The 18,726-nt window shown below is 33.2% G+C and overlaps 2 protein-coding genes across 2 annotated transcripts in view; both read right to left on the reverse strand.

The window, feature by feature from the left end:
* LOC143531452 (N6-mAMP deaminase-like) overlaps window positions 1–18,726 on the reverse strand; it is a 92,462-nt gene that overhangs the window by 38,363 nt on the left and 35,373 nt on the right. The window lies entirely within an intron of this gene.
* LOC143531426 (cytochrome P450 77A3-like) lies at window positions 4,309–5,924 on the reverse strand. Its single transcript, XM_077026728.1, has one exon. It carries the CDS (start codon window positions 5,922–5,924, stop codon window positions 4,368–4,370), a length of 1,557 nt encoding a protein of 518 aa, XP_076882843.1. The 3' UTR covers window positions 4,309–4,367.

Raw genomic sequence — 18,726 nt, forward strand, 5'->3', positions numbered from 1 at the left:
AATGCAATTCAATTCTAAATAATAATCAACATCACATATCACCACAATTGCACCATGTAATCCTCAAATAAAAGTTACCTGAACAGAAGACCGGTGAACAGCGGCGGTGTGGTGGTGATGGTCAGTGTGGCGGCGGTGCAGGGGGGAGACCAACAGTGGTGATGGGGGTACGGTGTCGACAGTGCCCGGGGGGGGGGGGGGCAACGACAAGAGAATGGAGAGTAAAATATTTTTTAGGGCTTGAAATATGAGAAGGAAGAGGGTGGAAGACTTTAGGGGGGTGTTTGGTACAGAGAAAAAGAATGGGAAGAAATGGAAATAGAAATGGGAGAGAAATGGAATTGGAGAGAAATAGAAATGGGTGGAGAATTGACAATCATTTCCTTTGTTTGGTACAATAGAGAAATGGGTGGAGAAACGGGAGCAGAGACGTGATTAGGGTTCCGCCTCAGCATCATCATGGTGGAGAAATGGTGGCTCAGAGACGCGTCGCAACACCGCGAACGGAGTAGAGCGTCATCATCATCGCCGCGCAACATCAACACCGCGATTTAGGGTTCCGCCTCGCAACACCGCCTCGCGATTTAGGGTTTCGTTTTGGCTCAGAGACGCGAACGGACGTGGCTGCGGCGTCGGCCGCCGTGCCGGACGTCGGCATCATCATCACCATCGCCGGTCGGAGCATCATCATCATCATACGCGAACGGAGTAGAGCAGAGACGCGATTTAGAAGCAGAGAGAATTCCATTTCTCTTCCAAATGGAGAGAATTGGATTTCTCTACTTTTTGCCTACACCCAATTCTCAGAGAAAACCAATTCTCCGCCCAATTCTCCGCCTAATTCTCCCAAACAAGAGAAACCTAATTCTCCACCCTCAAATCTCTCTACCAAACACCCCCTAGAAGTGGTTGGTCTAGCCAGAAGAAGGCAAGTAGACATTTTTTTAATGAAATGTCTTTCAAAAAACAAATAGTTTGTATACCTCAACATCTGCATGTAGTATGTATCAGTGTTTTAAATACAGGTTCATACCGGCCGGTTGAACCGGTAATACTGGGTTTCACGTATTAGGCCAATATTTTGAGTCCGGTATTTTAGGGCGGTTTGCTAGAACATCAAACCAACGGTTTTTTCTAAAATACCGGTTTAAACCGGCAAACCGATTTAAAGTCCAAGAGATTTTTGATATTTTGTGGCCTATATTTTTTAAAAATTACTTTTAACCTAGAGATAAACATTGGAACGAGTATACTTCTGGATTATTTTTTTTAAAAAACGAGTAGTGTTGTATTATTTTTTATTATAGATTAACTTTTGGATTATATTTTATTATGGAATCATATGTTTTTGGTTTACTTTTGAGTTGAAGTTGCAATTATATCAAATTACAAGGTAAACTACATAAGACGGTTGAACCTTTCGCTACAACCCGATTCAACCGGTTGTACAATTTTTTTAGCCCAATTCGGTATGAGTAAAAAACTGTTTTTAAAACATTGGTCTGTTTGAAGCAGACAAAAGAGATCAGGAAGATCTTTTTTGAAAAAAGAAACACCCCTAAGTGTCCCAAATCATTTATTAAAATCGATTTGTATTTATGATTATTATAGTAACCGTGTGATCATCAGGGCGTGTTCGTTTCACAGAATTCGTAGGAATTCAAAGGAATTGGAATTAAAATCCCCCGACATGGCGTGTTCGTTTCGTTGGAATTGGAATCTTAATTTCCTTTTGATGCGTTCGGTTGCCAAGGAATTGGAATTGGAATCCAATTTCTTTAAATCCTTTAAATAAAGGGATTCTAAATCCATCAATATGTGGAGTATTTCAAGTGAATTCGTTCGAATACTTTGTTGAGTTTTTTTTTACGAGAACAACGAATAAAATATTTTGTTTTTTTTTTACTTTTTTGTTTTTGATTTATATTTTGAGTTATGAATTTTTTATTATTTTTTTTTAATATTTTTTGAGAGGTTTTGATCTTAATAGAAAACCCCTAAAAAAATTCAAAAAAAAATAATAATAAAAAATCATAACGCAAAATATAAATAAAAAACAAAAAATCTAAAAAACCTAAAATGTTTCCGCCGCTATATTCGTTAAAAAAAATCGATTCCAATTCATGTTAAACGAACACATCAAGAAATGGAATTGGATTTCAGTTCCTTCACATTCCAATTTCTATTGGAATGTTCAGATTCCAAATCCAATTCCTTTCGATTCCAAATCCTATGCAAATTACAATTCCAATTACATTCCATTATGTGAAACGAACGCATCCTAAATGTTTTCTTAAAACTAATAAAAGAAAATCAATCTATGTACCGAGCAACTAAGGAAAGCTATTTGTTGTCGACTCATATCACCAGCTAATATTATCTGTTGTGTAAGTTATTTGTTTGAAAAAGAACATAACATGATAACAATTTCGAAAGGTAACAACACGTTTTAGTTTATTTAATTGTTGCGTTCAATGGGTTTAATATTTTTTTTGCTTTTCAGTTCGGTTTTGGTATTGAAATTACGAAACATTTGCAGAGTATGTGGTGATCTTTATGTGGTGTATTATTCGTTTTTATGTTTTAAGGCAACTGTTTTGCACATTTGAATTCTGATGCTGCATAATTTTTATTAGTTTTTGGTTTCGAAACCGGTAAGCCGAGTACATTAAGTAATAGGAACTTTAAACTGAACCCATTTTGACCCAAGTCTATTCTGATTAGAATTCACGCGCTTTGATCCAACCAAACTCGACCTGTTTTAGACCTGTCTGTTTGACATGTTAGCTGACCTGCACATTCTACAAAATTAAATAGTTATTATATTTCAGGGTCTCCACGTAAGCATTTTTTTAACTCTTAGCTACTTGAAGGTCCCCAAAACTATCATTTCTTGTAAAATATAGATACCATTAAAGGCATAGTAATCAGATGATCATGCTCTCAACGAATAATAAAACGGATGATTCATATACCAAAATTATATGTATAGGAGTTAAAGAATAATAAAGCAATAAATTTGATTGTTTATTGGATTACATCGAAACAGAAGGCAAGCGGGCAACAAGCTACGCCGCTACCCCTTTTTGAATCGCAAAACCCAATCTTTTAAAAATTATATTTGCTGATCTTGGAGTCATAACATTACTATGCATGACCCGCTGAACATGGGTAAGTAGCTCCACAGCTTCAGGCGCGAGGAAACCAAAAGTGTCAAAAGCAAAAGGAATAAATACATGTTGGTTGTCAAGACACGCCTTTTCATGTTTTGCCACCTTACCTGAAGCAGCTTTTAATGCGGCTTGACCGACCGCGAAACCACTACTCCCTAAGCCCACCAAAGGAGAAACCCCTGTTAAATCCACACACACGTGTTTCCCTCCTATCCATCCAAACATCAAAATGTCAGCCGGTCGAAGAGATGATCTTCCCTCCGACGGGCCAGTCAGGAAATTCACAAGTGCTTCTTTCTTAACAGAAATTCCAGCTCGCCTGAATATATCAAAGAGCACATCCCTAACCAGATCGTGTCGGTACTTGAACCCCGGGAGCTCTTTACAATGCACCGCGTGCTCCCCATATGAGTCTAAACACGCTTTACGACAAACAGGACATATCTCATCAACCGGAAATAGAGGAATCATAAAGCGATACTTAAGGATACTACGATACTTCACTGGAGACATATGCTTGCCTAACCCATCTATAGGGATAGCAAGAAGAAAATCTTGAGCATGTGGTGCTTGTAGACACTCAAAAATGGCTTTTTGTCTACTTGTCATGTTAAAGCGTGACTCCATGTCGTGAACAATTTTACTAAAAAGAGTACTCGCCAATGCATGCTGGGCTTTAGAGGGGGCGGTCTCTTTGTTAGAGAAACTGCTAAAATCGAAGCTTGGAATCATATCACGAAGACAAGCCAGAGCACAAGAATAATAAAACTATATATGTAAATTTGGTGTCCGATGGTTTACAAAGCTGCATTTGAAATGCTCATTTGTTTTCTGGATTGAAGGGATTTTCAAAATAAGTTTACCTGGTCTAGAGCTGGAGTGGGTTGATCAGACTGGGTGAATGTAACTTTTTGTTAAGGGTCAAATCGGATCAGTTTGACATGAAATAATTTTCTCCATAATTTTATCTACATTTAGTGTCAAATTTGCTAAGAAGAACCATATTATTTAAAAAAAATCCAAATTTTTGAATAAAAATACATATTTGACAACACTCAACTCGTTTGACCCAGTCGAGTAGAATAACGAATATAATTATTGAATATTAACTTTTATTGAAGAACTAGGGTATTACTACATGGATTTCAAACTAGTTCATAATAAATAGAAAACAATAAATGGAAATGGATGAATTCAAGTCTTATCCCTAGGCAAAATCGTTGCCTTGAGTGGATTCTTCATGTTTACAGTTAAAGCAAATTTCTCAGCCGGGTAGGGCGGATTACCTGCAACCGGAACCCATTTGAATGCATGAATCATTCTAGCCACCAGCAACTGAACATGCAACGTACCCAGACTCCATGCTGGGCAAATCCTCCTACCCGCACCGAAAGGCATCATGTTCACTCCCCGCTTCCCCGTGATGTCCACATCCACCCCGTCTCCGCCTTCCAAAAACCTCTCGGGCCGAAACTTCTCCGGAGCTTCCCATGCCTCCGGATCCTTGGCCACCCAAGCCGTGTAGAAGTCCACGTTAACGTTCGGTGGAATTATGTACCCACCGAGCTCTGTCGCCTCTGTCGTGGCGTGCGAAAGAATGAAGTGGCTCGGTGGGTGTCGCCTGAAGGTCTCTTTAACCACCGATAATAGATACGCCATCTCCTCTACATCACTTTCTTGAACCTCCCCATTCACACCAACTTTTTTCACTATTTCTTTGTAAACTTTTTCTTGTATGTCTTGATTCATCACGAGTTCGAACATAGCCCACTCCACCATGTTGGCGCTGGTGTCAGTTCCAGCATTAATCGTCTCTGGTACCAGCGACACCAACTCTTCCTCCTTTAACCGCCCATGGCCGGGCGGTTTAAGGTCAAAGAGGGAGTCAACATAAGCAGCTCCAACCGGACTCACCATCTCCAACGCTCCATCCGGTTGGAGCCGGTTATTAGCACCATCTTCCTTCTGGCTTTCAATGAACGCTCTTCTAGCCCGAACCAACGGGACCAAACACTCCATCTGTCTCCTCCGCAGGTCCTTGGCTGCCTCATAAGGACGGCGGAAGAACGGGAGGAGCAGGAGCACCGGAATGAAATCCGAAAGCCTCTTGGTGCTCATCAAAATAACCTCTTTGAGCACACTCTCTATACTCAGCATTTTTTCCTTTGAAAGTTTTGCACCAAAACACAAACATATCAAAATACTACAAATTGTAAGCCTAACATTAATCATCACATCCACAAACCCCTTTTGCGAGTTTTCCAATTCCAAAATTTTCAAGTGCTCTTTAAGTGCCCATTCCCGGATCCACCTGTTCTGTCGGATCCGGGAAGGGCTAACCAACTCGGTCACAAAGTTTCGCCATAGGGTCCGCCACATTGGACCGTACGGCAGGGCGTTGATGGCCTTTTTCCCGGCGCTAAACAAAAATTGAATAGGCGTGTCCGCTGGCCGGCTAGCAAAATTGGCACCCTTTTGAATCAAAGCTTCATGGATGAGTTTGGAGCTTGTAACAATGACCAGAGTTTTTTGACCCATCTTAATGGTGTAGATAGGACCATACTTGGCTCGCAAACCGCTCACCACATACATGAACGGACGCTTATCAAGGAGGACCTGAACCAGGTTGCCGACTATCGGCCACCCGGGTGGTCCTAGTCGGAGTTTATTGTGGCCGGAAGACCGTGGTCGCCACCACAGAAAACAAAGGAGGCATGTTATGGTGGCTAGCATGATGCCCAAGAGTTCCATTTTTGAGTGTGTATGAGGATAGAGATGGTACTTATGCATGGATATATATAATAAAGTTATACGTGAATAATAATAAATTAAAAGTTTAGAGGTATAAAAGGGAGGAACATAAATACCAACATTTTGAGGTAGTCTTGTTGAAAACAAGATGAAGCTTTCAATTTCTTTCACAAAATCATGGATGGTGCTCTAAATGGTAGGAACACAAAAACCAATTTTATTAAGAAAGATATATAATGTTTAAAAGCATTTCCATTTGTATAAATATTTGAATGCATATTTTATTTTTTATTTTTATTAGGTTTTTTTTAGATATTACGTACTATGTTTTCCAATTACACCGTACTTTACTAAGGTTTGACTAAGACATACCAGTCATAGTTTATTTCATACATGAACAAATCATTAATTATTGTTAAGAACTAAAAGCCCTTTTAATAATTTTCTAATTATAACCGATCATTAATAAAACTACTTAAATTACAATATGTATTTGAATTACATAAAAGTTAGATTCTAAAAAAAAGGTTATCTAATATTAAAAACACATTTTTATATAATTTGCTAATATCATTTGGGTGAGGTTAAAATAAAAAGTATTATTTTTGTAAGAAGGATAAGAAGGATTGCAGATCATTGATTTTTTATTTGGATGGTTAAGATTAGTTTTGGGAAAATTAAGTAAAAAGTAAAGGGAAGGGCACAAATGGAATAACACATAATTGTAGACTTTCTCTCATCACATGTAAGGCACATGTCAAATTTTCTCATCATTTTAAAATGTCTATAACTTTTTTTATACAACACGTTTTTAAAAAAAATCACCATAATAACAAACGTCTTTTTATCTTTAATATGAATACAATATTGTCATATAAAAACCAAAAAAACTAACGAGTTTTTTATTAGTTTGTGTTATAGGTTATGATCATTGTGTTTTATCAAATTGTGTTTTACAAACTTTATTTTAACAGTAGTTTTTTTCCATTGTGTTTTTAGAATAATGTTTTTGAGGTAAGAAATACAATTGTGTTTTTATAAGAAAGTCATTTCACTCATGTCTTTTACAATTTACGATTTTACGTTTTGTGTTTTACCAATTAAGCTACAGTGCGATACAATTGCGTTTAATGGTGTTTGAAAAATACAACGGTTGTGTTTTAATCCGGATTCACTATTAATTATTTACACCATGATTAATTTGTCCTTATATCTCAATTACTGATTTACACACACATGGTGAAGGCTATGAAGCACTACTTTAAAGTTCGCCAGAAATCCGTTTAACCGTATCTCACCGGAAAAACACAATGGTCCGCCGTATCTCACCAGAAAAAACACAATGGGTGAAAAGCATAATGTTTTAAGTTCGTCGGAAATCTGTTTTACCGGAAAAAAAAATCTCGAAGGCTTCACGAAATTAGAAGGTGCCGGTGCCGGTGCCGGTGATGGTGACGGAGAAGAGCTGAGCCAGCGGTGATGTTGGTGGCGGTAGTGTAGCGCTAGCAGAGGGGGTTACAGTGGTGGAGGTTAGCTGACAGAGAGGGTGCAGATGTGTGGCCTGAAGGTGGTGGATATGATGTGCTTTTTATGTTTAGGGTTTTAATTTTGTGATGGACAAAAATATCATTCTTCTTAGCCTTCTTATAATATTTAAACTTTTTATTTAAACTTAACACTCATTTTGTAATAATTAATAAAATGTTTTATTTGTAGTATTTATTAATTTATATCTTATCTTAAAGATAATATAGCAGCATTAGCTACAATTTACTTTACCACATAATTAATTAGGTTTGACTATAACACATCACTATAAGAAAATTTGGCGTGACGAAAAAGAAAAAAAAAAAACTTGTCCTGATTGGGAAAAAAAAGTTTGTTAAATATCTTAAATTGTATATGTTTTTACTAATAATATTAGAACTCGTAACACTGATATAGTGGTATATGATATGTTAAAAGAGATTGGTAACTTTATTGATGGAGGTGGGCCGATCTAAATTTGTGGGCATACGTGAGATGTGTTTATGGGCATGGCTATGAACTAGGCCCAAATCTTTGGGGCTATGACCGGCAAGCAGTTGGGCTATGGGTTCAGTTCGGCATTCTGATTAAATGCATCTGATGGCTAATGTATGTAGACCACTTTGGGTTGTAATGATGAATATAATGTGCAAAAACAAGAACACGTATTTTACGTTGTGGTTCATACCAGATGGGAGGTTGGGTTGAAATGGTTGGGCCAGAACACCGCCACACCTCTTATCTATCTGTGAGGATGACTCATAATTCATAAATAAAAGTTTAACTCTAGTTGATGTGTTATAGTCAAACCTAATTAATTATGTGGTAAAGTAAATTGTAGCTAATGCTGCTATATTATCTTTAAGATAAGATATAAATTAATACTACAAATAAAACATTTTATTAATTATTACAAAATGAGTGTTAAGTTTAAATATTATAAGAGGTGTGGGCCTAGTTCATAGCCATGCCCATAAACACATCTCACGTATGCCCACAAATTTAGATCGGCCCACCTCCATCAATAAAGTTACCAATCTCTTTTAACATATCATATACCACTATATCAGTGTTACGAGTTCTAATATTATTAGTAAAAACATATACAATTTAAGATATTTAACAAACTTTTTTTTCCCAATCAGGACAAGTTTTTTTTTTTTCTTTTTCGTCACGCCAAATTTTCTAAAAAAACATAATTTTTTTGGATGACGAATGAGGACAATGTTAGAAAGCTAAAATCACATCAATTCGACTAATATAAGTAGAATCTTCGCTCTATTGTTCACCAAATAAAACCTCGTGAGTTAATTTGATCAATTAATTTTGAAATTGTTGTCATGATTATTAAAAATGTTATCATTATGTCGCCCGCTAAATGGCCCATGGTGTAACGAGCACAATGTAGTATTGTACCTTCTTTTCTTATGCAATTTAGGTTGAGGATACTATACTACATGTTTTTTTTTTAACGGCCAACAAACATAGAATGCCTAGGTACTTTGTACGGGATAATCCAATGGCAAAAGGCCACCACCAACTAGCCCAATCCAACCGTACGTAGCCCTTAAGCGCCTCCAAATTATCTCCAGTTCTGGAAAAACCCTCCCGCCCAAAGGCCCACGTGGTGGTCAAACCCGAACGCGCTCAGGATTGAACTAGAGATCACAAATACCTCAGAGTTTTCTCCTGAAACATTTTTCAAATACAAAAGTTCAGTATTTTCCCACGAATTAGTAAATTAGATAGGATTCCTTTGCACAGAATAAAAAGTTGTGGCTCAATCTTCAGAAATTTTATCGGAAATCTGAAATACTTATACCCACAAAAAAACGTGGGAGAGATAAAAAAGATGTAGAGTAATTTGTCTGCTTGGCTAGTTAAGCATACGCTAATTCATAGATCTTTGGGCTTTTATTACCAAGGAATAGAGACTTTACAAATAAACCCGGGGATTGACATTCCATTGCTGTCATTTTATATGTATATGGTTACAATTATCTTCGTTTCTAATGCGCCTATGATGTAGCACCGGGCGGACTATTAGCTAGTGTGTATCATCTTACTAGAATAGAGTATGGCGTGGATCAACCAGAAGAGGTATGCATAAAAGTATTTCCCCCGAGGAGGGATCCTAGAATTCCGTCTATTTTCTGAGTTTGGAAAAGTGTGGATTTTCAAGAACGGGAATCTTATGATATGTTGGGAATCTCTTATGATAATCATTCACGTTTGAAATGCACCTTAATGCCTAAAAGTTAGATAGGATGGCCTTTACGTATAGATTATATTGCTCCCAATTTTTATGAAATACAAGATGCTCATTGAATGATAAAAAAAACAAATCTTCACTTATAACAATTCTATAGATTCAATGTTCTATTCTAGATTAAACAGAGTAATTGAAGTCTCTTTTGTTTTATGGTTTGTATTTTTATTATGTATAGAATAAAAAATACAATAAAATTAGGGATTCATTGGGATTCTCAAATTTGGAAAAGACTTAATGAATATATATTCATATCAATGAATTGGTAGAGTAGAGACTCATACAAACTAATCATGTGTCATGAACCAGATTTGAACTGTTGACACGAGGATTTTCAGTCTTCTGCTAAAGATCTCAGTATTCCTTTATTGAGCCACCCATATCCCCCAAAAATATTGTAAGTGAAGTTTGAACTTAAATCTCCATTAAAAATCTCATGTTTCCTACCACTACACAAAGTTTAGCTTTTCTTACCTTCTACTTTGCAACTTTCATTTATTTATTTGTTTATTTTTGCGTATAACTATTGTTTTCAGAGTAATAGCAATAAATCAAGCTGATGGTTGTCTTTATTTAAAACTGTCGAACACATTGAACCCGTGTTTGAATCCCTTCATCCCCTTTTATTTTTCTTATTTTTCAACGTGTTGCCTTTCCGCATTCTATCTTAATGTAGACATTATATTTTATTAAAAACAAGGTTAGTTACCCGTGTTATACAGGGTGAAAAATAAAGAAAGCAATATATGTTTATGTTATACATTTTAATGAATTACAAATGTCATATTTATAAGAATGAATAATTTTGCATAAACTATAAGGTATTATGTTGTTATTTTTATTAAGACAAAAAAACATGCAAAGAGAAACAGAGTAAAATGACAACTTAAAACATCTTTTTAAGTTAAACCGTGAAACCAAAAAGATATATTAATAAAAACTATATCATATGATAAAGTCAAATGTTGTATGTCAAAAAAAACTTTACAGTATCCACAAAGTTTGTTTCTTACACAATCATTGAAATATGAAACAAATGTTTTATAATTTATCATACCTGAAAAGAAGAAAGCTAAAATCACTACAAAATCAAAGTAAATGTATTGAATTAATTAAACTATTTGTTAAAAGCTTGGTACTCATTTTAAGAACACGATTTTGAACTATTCATTCCTATTTTTTACGCTCTGCAATTCCGCAGGGCTGCACCAACAACAAAAACGCATAATAAAACTCAAAAGAGTTATTATTGTCAATTTCATCTCTAAGTCATTATTTTAACTTTATTTTGACATTTATTTAACTTTATTTTTTATTTAACTTTATGAGATATTATTGTCAATTTCATCTCTAAGTCATTATTTTATGAATAAGAGTTTACTGTCGAACTTGAATTAATTTGAATGTTTAATCCGAATGAATGGCCCGATTTGACCTGAACTCACTTTTCTCGTAATCCATTTTGCTGATAACACTATTAAATCCGAATCTAGTCGATATTTTTATTTGAAATGACCCGTAATCAATAGTACATCTTTTTTATTTTCTGGCAAGAATAAGGCTTGGAATAGCACTTTAGAAGATATGCAGCCAAAATTGATTCTTGTCTCATCTTCCCGATTTCACTTTAAAGCTTTCCATAATTTTTGATTGTAACTGATAGTTTCTTTTTCACGTTTCTAATGGTTTTCCATGTTCTACCTAATGATAGTTTTACAGACATAGAAGTCCCAATTTTATACCCATATATGTAACGTAGCGATTGTTTAACCCATAAATTTTTTTTGAATAAGTAACTAACATACTTTCTAAATTAAATTCTAAGTTTACGCCAGTATTCTTAATGCGACTCGAGCACAGAACACTCAACCAATTGTTGAGAATTATCTTATTACACACCTTGATCCCTCTTGGCCACAAACACTTCAACATCATAAATAATTTCAAAACATCTATGCACGCATATGCACACACTTACAAACAGAATATAAAATATATGAAATATGGAAATTGAAAAAATATAAAAAAAAAAATAAGATTTCTAAACATATACATAATTTATTAAAAATTTCTTGAAAATACGGTCCAACACTCCAACTACCAGTCTAGTTTGACTCATAACTATCGGCATCACTAAAGTTTGTTAAGACTATTAATTATTGTTATTTTTGAGTTGTGAAAAGCAAGGTCACCCGCCAAATCCGTTGTCAAACCCATTTTTACCCTCCACCGCTGTCCCATTAACGACCTACCCCTTTTTGGTTATTGAGGTCCACATCAAACTCACCAATTATATACAAAGACAAATTTATTTTATTTTAGTTATTTGCTAGGATAATAACCCGTGTTACACACGGGTGGAAAATGTAACAACTCGGGTTTTCCAACGAACGAATTGATGTCTTTTACCCGACTCGTTTTATAATTCGGGAAATTTTAAACAAATAAAAAATATCACGTTTATCGAGAAATATTTATACGATTTATATTTGTTTATTATATTTAATATATATTTAACTATGAAGAATATACATATTTTACCCTAAACTTATGTTTTAACCTCTCTATTTGTATCCCCATCAAATTTCAGGGACCAAAGTGCAATTTCTGCTTATTTCTTTATAACCCATAACCAGACCCGTTTACCCATGGATCCAGGACCCGTTAACCCAAAACCCGTACCCGTTTAGTTGCTTGAGCCTCAATTATCGTTCTAAATTGAGAATTTGATCGTGTTTTTGATTCTCCTTGCTATAATCGGCCTAACAGACTCATTTAATTTAAGAAACGAGATCAAAGATGATACGAATTAATTCATAAACAAACCGTCTTTAACCTAGATTCGATTATATAGTCTAGGAGTGACTATAATCCAATTAGTTTCATCAGAACCTTCCCTACAACCCAACGACCAAAAACCCTATACTTAATTATATTTAAACTGGCCGTAAACCTCCATTCGAGCCCTGTTTCTAGCTGTCAAGACGGGGTAGCCGTTCTCTCTATTTCCGTCATCGTTTGAGGTAATTAACACTTGCACTAGGTTCGCATAACAGCAATGGGCAAAAGCCCCAACACTAATTAAACGGGTATTGAATGGATTGATCAATTGCAGATTTAGGGTTTTATAATCAAATCTAGGATTGTCAGCTTCTATATATAAGGTTCTGTTTACAACAATTTAATAATTGACACACCAGCGCAGATCGCTGGTGTGTGTGTGTGTTCAAATTCTGGTCAAAGATCGTGGGTTCGAGTCTTGCAAGCCGTTTTTTTGGTTATATTTTTGATATTTATTGTTTTAAGGATTTTAAATGATATATAATTTATTATAAGTAATATTAAATAAACGATATTTTATTCAAACCGACGTCAAGTTAAAATTTTCGTGTCAAATAATCTCGTTACTAGTTTTCGTATATGTATGTGTATATGTGTGTATATATATATATGTATGTATCTTATTATTAATAATAAATCATTATTTTGTTTTATTAAAAACCGACGCTAATGTTAATGCTTCTCGTTGTAAAAACGTTTTTTTCTAAATTCATTTATATTTAATAAATATATATTAAATATGTATATATGTAAGTGTTATTTATTTTAAAAATCATAATAAACGTATTAACGTATTTAAAAGTGTTAACTATATTTTACCACCGACTTTCGTTAAGAAGTCCGAGATACAAATTTTACTATAATTGCATATTTAAACGATTATTATTATAATGGATCTCAACTTATATTTATTAAACTAATAATTATTTGTAAGTTCGGTTATACGATAAACAATGGTTTTTATACAATTAAACAATAATAAAATCCGTAGAGATCAATCGTTCAATCCGTAACATACCAAATCATAATTGTAACTCAAATCATATCGAATCCTAAATTCGTTATATGTATTATATAATTTATAATTCACTTATATCATTATTTAATTAGGATTCTTTTCGGTATTCTCGAAGAGCATGATTATCGTTCTTGTCGCGTTCAATTCCGTTTGGCTTAATCGATCAGGTGAGTTTGATCATTCCCCTTTTTATACAATGTTTTCGAATGTTTTGGGGACATATGCGTACTTACTCATATTTTCTATGCTATATATATACACTGAAAATCGCAAACATAATTATTATGTGAATATCAGTTGAATGCTATTTGCTAATTGCTACATGTTTAATTGTTTACTTGATAACGTTTCAGGGAGGTCCAACATATCCCCTTTTGTATAGGCTTATCATTAGTATGATCATACGTCCGTCTTAGTAACCGGAGCTCGATTCGCTTGGCGAAAGTAAACCGACAATCTAGTCATTGAAATCAATGCTTGATTCGCTTGGCAACGATTCACTGGCACACGAGTACAACTTGATTTTGGTTTGTTAAAGTTTGATTGATTTTTACCACATATATTGGTTTGCGCATTTATCATTTACTATTTCTCAATTATCTATATATATATATATATATATATATATATATATATATATATATATATGTTATTTGTTGTTTCAAAATTTGGTGATCATCTCACTCAACATGTGTTGTTGATCAAACTCCATTTTCTACGCATATGCAGGTTGCTTAAATTGAAATATGGATACTTAGAAAGATCATAGGGTTATATTGAAGACAAACTTAAATTTAATTGATTGTATTTATTTATTTGAATTGTATTGTTGTATTTGAATATTGTGTATTATTTGAATTAAAATAATTAATTAGATATTGTCATTTATAATTATGATAGTATCTTCGAGCTGTGAGCAATCGGATCACGCCCCGGCATTTCCGCCTTAGGTTGGGGTGTGACAGAAAACATATCAACAAACAATATAAAATATGAACTACGACTTCAGTCAACACAAATATTTGACATAAGTTTTTTACCCTCAGATGTTACAAAAGATGTTAAACTATGTCTATAACATAAAAAGAAAATACTTTATAAATAAACAATGTAATGAATAAGAAATAATATAACATAAATGAACCATTAGACCTGAAAAAAATAAAAAAAACATATTAGTAAAAGATTTGTTATATTAATTGAAAACTAAGTTTACAAATACACACCAGCTTTAGACTGTACCACATTAAGTTTCCGAAAATCTCTTTGTAAACAGCTTTATTTATTTTTTTTAAATGTTCCTAATTGTTTTAAAGAACGTTTTTTTTTTCTTTTTTCTTTTAGAGTGTTTTTTACAAATAATTTTCAGAGATATCTATATTTTTATAGCATTTTTCATATCATTTCTTGATAAATAAATAAATAAATAAATAAAACTTAAAGAACATTCGGTTTGATCACCATTCACCGACTCTTCTTCTTTCCTCAAGAGTAAATTAAATCATTGACAATGTGGTTATTAATTGGAATAAATAGACTTAATCATGGAGTTAATTGCTTTAATTTGAATAAATAGATTTAAATGAAAGAGAAACTTAAAAAGAAAGACATACATTTGACAATGTGATTATTAATTAGAATAAATAGACTTAATTATGAAGTTAATTGTATTAATTTGAATAAATAGATTTAATTGTAGAATTAATTGAATTAAATTGGAATGCTGATTTTAATTTAGTGGATTAAAAATAATTGTGAATATATGGAAATTATTGATATGGAAATGTGATTACATGAAATCCTATGTGGATAGGCTAGAATAAGGACAAGTGGAGATAATTATCTTGCTTTAATATATTAGTAAGATTAAAATATTAGTTAAACTAATTTAAACCGCAACACGTTAGTTAAGGTTAAACTAGTTACCACTTCACTACCTACGCAATAGTAACGCGGTGTTTTAACTAAACCGTTTTGATTTACCCATGGCAAACAACCTAAGAAACACTAAATCAAACTAGTTAGAGCATTCTCAACCCATTCTCTAAAATTATATGAGGAAAGTTTGTAAATTATAGGGTGGGGTTGTTAGTGTAAATTATAGGGTGGAGAGAGAAAATGTAGTGATTTTTTTGTAAATTATAGAGTGAAGAGAGAAAACTGTAATGAAAAAGGTATAAAAAAATATTATTTAATTAAACAGAAGAGAGAAATATAATGTTTTTTAGTATAATTATATGATATATATGGATATAAAGATAGAGAACTGGATGAGAATGCTCTATATCGGTTTCTAGTTACCAAGTCTAAAACAGTAAGTATGGATTCATGAGGTTGGTGGTTACTATTTATTGAAAAAGAAGCAGGGGTGTGGTCGTACACGTAGACTTTTAAAACTTACATTAGTAAACAGCAGAAAGGTGGTTCGTCAAATTAATAGCCATTGGTCAATCCCCAACTAGATCTCATTGGATTCAATGTAAACGTAGGCCCCACACTAGATATCATTGGTCTTTTTCCAACCAGATATATTGTTGTTAATTTCTTATTGAGTGGTAGATCGAGTATTTTTCAGTTGGCTTTTTTATGTTCATATGTCTCGACGTCTCGTAGTTAAACACCACAATTTTTGGTGCGGGTTACATAAATAGTACTAATTTTATCGTTATAGTCAATAAAATTAAGAGAAAGTTTTTAATTATTATGCGTTTGAGTTAATCAAAAGCTTACTATTTACAGTTATTGTTGTAAGTGATCAATAACCTGTCAGAAAGAAAAATTCAAGTAATTAGGTGAGTGGCATACTTATTATTATTACTATTATTATTATTATTATTATTATTATTATTATTATTATTATTATTATGTTTATCAATTACAAAATGCATAGATTGAGTTTTTCAATGTAAGTAAAAAAGTTGCAGTGCCGATGCTCAAAAACCACTAGGGTTAAATTCCATATTAAACGTATATATAAAAGTAAAAAATTAAGTGCCGTGCTCCATATACCAGTTCCACTCATGCTTACATCAATTTACTAAAGCACATCATTTAAATATGTTGAAAACGTTGGGTAATGTTTGAAGTGTGAAAAAATTACATAAATCTCATAAATGCAAGAGTCGTTAAATAGATTATTATGATACATTATAAATAAATATTTTTAAACTACAGCAGAATCATAACTATTTTATACATGTTAAGAAAATGATAAAACAAGTCTTTGTGAGCTAATTCAACCCAACCCGATTTAGTTCGGTCTGTAACCAACTTATTTTGTCTCCTACAATATTGACTTATTTTTTTAACTAAGCTATGTGTGTTTTTTTTAACTCATATGTAACTTTGTGAAAATTTACTACAAATAAAAATGTGAAAAAAAAAATTAAAAAGTACAACTTTTGTCTGGCAAACTACATATAAATGTACAATAAGTCATTTAATGTTTTATAAGAAAAATAGCTAGGAAGCTTCAATGTAAATTACCTTTTTAAGTGATGAATGACAAAAATATTTCTTTAAAAAAATTATAGCCACCGTTCTATAAGGCGTCAAGAGCACCTATAACGTAAGGTTTGCGGGGTGATCATCCTTTTGATGTGGCAGCCTACAAATGAGCAGCGGCAAACGAGTCTCGTTGTGACTGTTTGTCCATCCATATGGGTTTGCATATGCAAACAAGAAGGCGGATGAGAAAATAGGGCCACACTCTCTCTCTCTTTCTCTCTCTCTCTCTCTCTCTATCATATACTAACACATTATATAAAAATTTCAACAATGCTTTAATATGGTTTTTGGAGGTTTGATGTTGTAGAAGAAAGCGGGGTTTTTAGAAACTCTTTAAATCTAATATGGTGCTGATGTGACGATTTACAGGCGTTTAACGTTGTAAGGGCTCTAAAACAGGATCAACAATCACATCAGATCAAGAATTCAAACAAATGAAAATAAAAATTACATCAATTTCCCCTGAATAAATTTCTACCTATTTTCGGCTTATGCAAATTACATAAATCTCAAATTCGTGACATTTGAGGAGTTAATGTTAGTAAAATTTCCTCCTCATCTTTCATATGACTTTGAGGCAAATAATTAACATTAACCTGGTTATTTAGGAACATTCCTACCTATTTATGTTTTCATTTATAATATTCCTTCAATAATATTGTAATCATATAAAGTTGATTTACTAAATAACTAGAATATAGTCCGTGTAACACGTGGGTGGTTAAGAATTTGCAACAAAAAAATTTAAATTTAATAATTTACATAATAACTTATGTGGATTCATAAGATATAAATAATGATAAATAAAATTTCATAATTCATAAATATCTAAAAACTCATTTAATACAACATTTAAAGTTACATTTTTAACTTTGTTAGTAATTCTATAAATGATAATAGTGTTAGTTGACATTTTAATTGGTTACTTTAGTTAAATGACATATGAAAGAATGACTCTGTTTTAAAAGTATAGGTAAATTAGAATGTGTTTATGGTAATATATTGCTATGTGTTTGGAGTGTAGGTTATGATAGAAAAACGGAACAACCATCCACTAAAAAACTTCGAAGATGATAGACGCATTAGTAATAAGTATAAAAGATAAGTTTGGTGCCGCAAAGTTTCTACTGGGCCACTTTGCGGCGTCTTATTGGTCCGCAACATTTTTTTGGTACCGGTATCATAATGAACATAACAAAAATTGATTGGATTTACGTCAACTTACTATCTCAACGCTCGGGACCGACAACGCTTAAGTTTTGTCACTGTCTGGGTTTCACCAACATGCCCGGTGCGTCACGCCGGTAATATTACTAGTTCAGTATATTTTGGGCCAAGTTATTACGATGAGACATGAATGGAAAAATTGAATTGAAGACATACTTGTACCAAATATACGAACCAAAATAACCTTGATTTCGAATTTTCAAAATAAAAAAAAATTCTTCACATATAAATTGAGGATATATGTAATGAATAAGTGGGTGTTTAGGATTGCTATTTATATGAGAGAAAAAAGTTAATAAATTACACTTTTTTAACTTATTAACTTATTGAAAAATTATAAGAAGTTTTCATAAGGAGTCTCAAGCACCCCCTAAAAAGAATATTTCCAAAACCACCCCAAGAAGAAATTTGTT

The sequence above is a fragment of the Bidens hawaiensis genome, unplaced genomic scaffold, assembly GCF_021521415.1.
Source record: "Bidens hawaiensis isolate Kalapana, Puna unplaced genomic scaffold, B.hawaiensis_p1.1 tig00009161_1, whole genome shotgun sequence".
Taxonomy (NCBI): Eukaryota; Viridiplantae; Streptophyta; class Magnoliopsida; order Asterales; family Asteraceae; genus Bidens; species Bidens hawaiensis.

What these genes read in the sequence shown, in the direction of transcription:
- LOC143531426 (XM_077026728.1), bottom strand. Translation starts at nt 5,924, where the DNA reads ATGGAACTCTTGGGCATCATGCTAGCCACCATAACATGCCTCCTTTGT.